At 57.6% G+C, this 3,438-nt stretch overlaps 1 protein-coding gene across 1 annotated transcript; it reads right to left on the bottom strand.

Moving 5' to 3' along the window:
• Positions 1 to 281: 281 nt before the first annotated feature.
• On the bottom strand, positions 282 to 1,244 carry LOC124662206 (putative cyclin-dependent kinase F-2). The gene has a single exon (XM_047200077.1). It carries the CDS (start codon positions 1,242 to 1,244, stop codon positions 282 to 284), a length of 963 nt encoding a protein of 320 aa, XP_047056033.1.
• Positions 1,245 to 3,438: the final 2,194 nt, after the last annotated feature.

A 3,438-nucleotide genomic window follows, 5' to 3' on the forward strand; every position in this document is an offset into this window, starting at 1 on the left:
CATTTACAGGTGTTCACTGACACTAAGTTCATCATGGTAATATGTAGTATCGTAGGATACAATGTACAAACTGGAACCAGTAACGAAATGTACAGGGAAGTTCAATCCAACAGAACAACAAAGAGCCAATCATTACAAAAAATCATCTCATGACCTCGAGAACAAAACAAATACACAAGATAATGAAACAATCTCACTAGCCAGCAACGCGGCAAGAGCAGGTATCCTTCTGCTTGGGCGACGCCGGCGTGTCGTCCACGGCAGCAGCAGAGGCAGGGATGTCAGCCGGAGATAGCGAACCACGGGCACTGGAGCGCCGCGGCCGCCGGCAAACGGTTGGCAGGGTCGCACGTCAGGAGCCCCTCCAAAACCTCAAACCCGTCCCGTGACAGGCGCTCCTCGGGGAACAGCTCGCGCAGCCGCGGGTTGCCGTGGGCGCCGCCGAGCACATCGAAGATCCTGAGGAGCTGGTCGGTCGCATTCTGCCCCCTGAACAGCGGCTCGCCGGCGAGCAGCTCCGCCATGACGCAGCCGAGGGACCAGGCGTCCACGAGCTCGTCGTAGTCCGGCTTGCCCAGGAGCATTTCCGGAGCCATGTACCAGAGCGTGCCGGCCTGGCCGCGTGACGGCCTCTCGTTCATGGACACGGCCAGCCCGAGGTCGCATATCTTCACCACTACGTCGCCGCGGCCCTCGCCGACGCCGAAGAGGATGTTCCCGGGCTTGATGTCCCGGTGGACGATGCGGCGCTCGTGCATCCTCCCGGCGCCGCTCAGCAGCTGCCGCATCACGCGGCGCGTCTCCTCCTCCGTGAACGGTTTGCCGCGTCGGCGCAGGACGTGGGCGAGGCTCGGGCCGACGTGCTCCAGGACGAGGCTGCACTCGCCCGTGAGCGGGTTCCGCGCGATGCCGTGGAAGCCGACGACGGAAGGGTGGCCGCGGCAAGCGGCCAGGTAGCACGCCTCCCGCAGGAGGTCACGACGGAGGACGTGGGAATGGTGGCTCGTCTTCTTGCAGCCGGCGCGCGCCGGCGAGCGGCGGAGGTGGGACTTGAGCGCGACGTCAATGCCGGTGGCGCGGTGGCGCGCCTTGACGACGACGCCGAAGCCTCCCTTCCCGAGAATGCGCGTCAGCTCGTAGTCTTCGGTGCTCCCGATGCGTCGTTTCTTGCAGGAGCCGGCGGCGTGGTCGTCGATCATGGCGCGGATGGCGTCTTCGGCAGCGGTAGCTCGCGCGGTGGCCATGGAATGTTTTTGCGAGCGAGGAGAGGTGGCCGCGCATATGTATGTGCAAGAAGTGGCACCTGTCGAAACAGTTTTCGTGGCGCGCGCGCAACTCATTGATCATGCCAGTGTTGAGTCGGACTCGGACGGGAGGGAGAACGCGCTTCCGTAATCAACACCGACTTCCGTAAATGGATCCATATAAGCTGCGGGAGTTCCTCTTCTGCAATTCCGCATACATCCACCGGCTTGAGAGTTGACAGCCCTAGATTGCAAGCTCCTGAATTCGCCGCCATGGCCGCGCCCGTGCAGAGCCCGCTCCGCCGCTGGAAGCCCTTCTTCCGCGCCTTCGACTCCATCGACGCCGCCATGGAGGCCTTCGACCCGGTAGAGTTCTCCAGCCACGAGTTCCGGAGCGCAAGGGGCGACATCGTCGAAAGCCTCTGCGACGCCGACGCCGACGACGACGACCAAGCAGAGCGGCTCTGCCTCCTGCTCGACGACGTCATGGCGGAGTCCCTCGAGACGCTCAGGCTGGTCCCGCTCATGCCCACGGTGCTCGCCAAAACCGACCTCGCCAAGTGCGTCCGCGCGCTGCACAAGGATCACCACTCGGAGCGCGTCCGCGTCCTCGCCGGCGGCATCGTCGCCGCGTGGAGGGCTTCCGTCAAGGACGACGACACAAAGGTCAGAGTGGTCACGCACAAGGTGGAGAACCTGCCGCAGCCCAAGACGATAGACCATCCGACGCAACCTACCAACATCCCGGAGACATCCGCCAAGAAGACGGTCAGAAATGCCATGCCCCCCAAGCTCCTGGACAACCTGCCGCAGCAGCTCAAGACGATGGACCATCCGACGCAACCTGCCAAGATCCCGGAGACACCCGCCAAGAAGAAGACGGTGGAGATCACAACTAACAGGGCGTCTGATCCCGTCGCCCCGGGCCTCATCTTCCGCGGCGACCGTGCCGGGCTCGTCTCCGAGGAGAAGATGCTAGCTGCAAAACGCAAGTTCAACCAATCGTACCGGGAGGCAGAGGACGCCAAGCGGCAACGCCTGCCAATCAAGGTGGTGGCGCCGGAGATGATCAAGCAAAGGCAGAAAACGAAGCATCCAATCCTGAGGGGGAGGAGCCAAGCGAGGTGCGGCAGCTCCATGATCAAGAAGACCGTCACCGTCACCAGCCTGCCTTCACATCATAGGTGTTGGGGCTGCATCTCGCAGCCCCATCTTCTTCTACCTCTAAACTCTGAATCTCTTCTCTCTTGGCTTCTCTCAATCTCACTTTTGTCTACTCACACAAGAACACACACGACCAAGGAGAAAGAACAAGGCTTTGCCACGGGACGTTACTCCTTGGTGTACCACAGTGGCTACATCTCTTTTTCTCAGCCCTCACGGCCTACCTTTCTCTTCTCTCTATTTCTCTTATATAGTAACCGAGAATACATAAGCTCTCAGCCTCTAAACTCACGCCTCCTACTACTACCACGACTCCACTAACTGACGCACTAGCACTTCCTGGATTCACTCCAGCACTCACACGACTGGTTCTCTTCTTCCTAAAACTACTCTAGGATCTAACAGACCCGGCCAACATGCATATCTACATATCCAGCTAGCTAACAACTCCACATATGCATGCAAACTACTCTCGGTCATGCAACACTAACTCCCACATAACCGATGACAAGATTAATTGTCTAACAATAGGGTTTAGGGCTCTAGCCTTCTAGCTAGGAGAGTTTTGATTCCAAATGTCTCGGCGTAGGGAGTAGCAGAAATTATTTGCCCTGTCTATAATTGTAAACTAATCTGTGATGTCAATGAAATTCTTGATCTCTAGCGATACTGTACTAGTTGCATGGTTTCGAATTTGCTGCGATATACGTAAACCATTTAGCTACAAGACTTCTTCGAGATTGCCTACCGAAGAGATGCTTTGGTGCTTTGAACAGGCCGGGAAGAAGTGGAGACCTGTATGTCCAGTTTGGATAAGTTACCAGGTTTGGGTGTAGCTCCCCAGCCCCCCTTGAGGATGAGCTTGGCTGGCGAGAGTTATTCATACTAAATTAAATTTCTGGTGACTGCAAAGTGGAATTACTTACTGGTTTTATTATTACTGCTATAACACTACAGGAAAATCTGGCATTGCCGTGTGACAAATGAACACGGCAAAGAGGCCCCGGAACACGGCAAAGAGGCCCCGGAA

The sequence above is a fragment of the Lolium rigidum genome, chromosome 1 (genome assembly GCF_022539505.1).
Source record: "Lolium rigidum isolate FL_2022 chromosome 1, APGP_CSIRO_Lrig_0.1, whole genome shotgun sequence".
Lineage (NCBI taxonomy): Eukaryota > Viridiplantae > Streptophyta > Magnoliopsida > Poales > Poaceae > Lolium > Lolium rigidum.

Excerpts from the sequence above, each read along its gene's own strand:
- LOC124662206 (XM_047200077.1), bottom strand. The coding sequence starts at position 1,244 with ATGGCCACCGCGCGAGCTACCGCTGCCGAAGACGCCATCCGCGCCATG.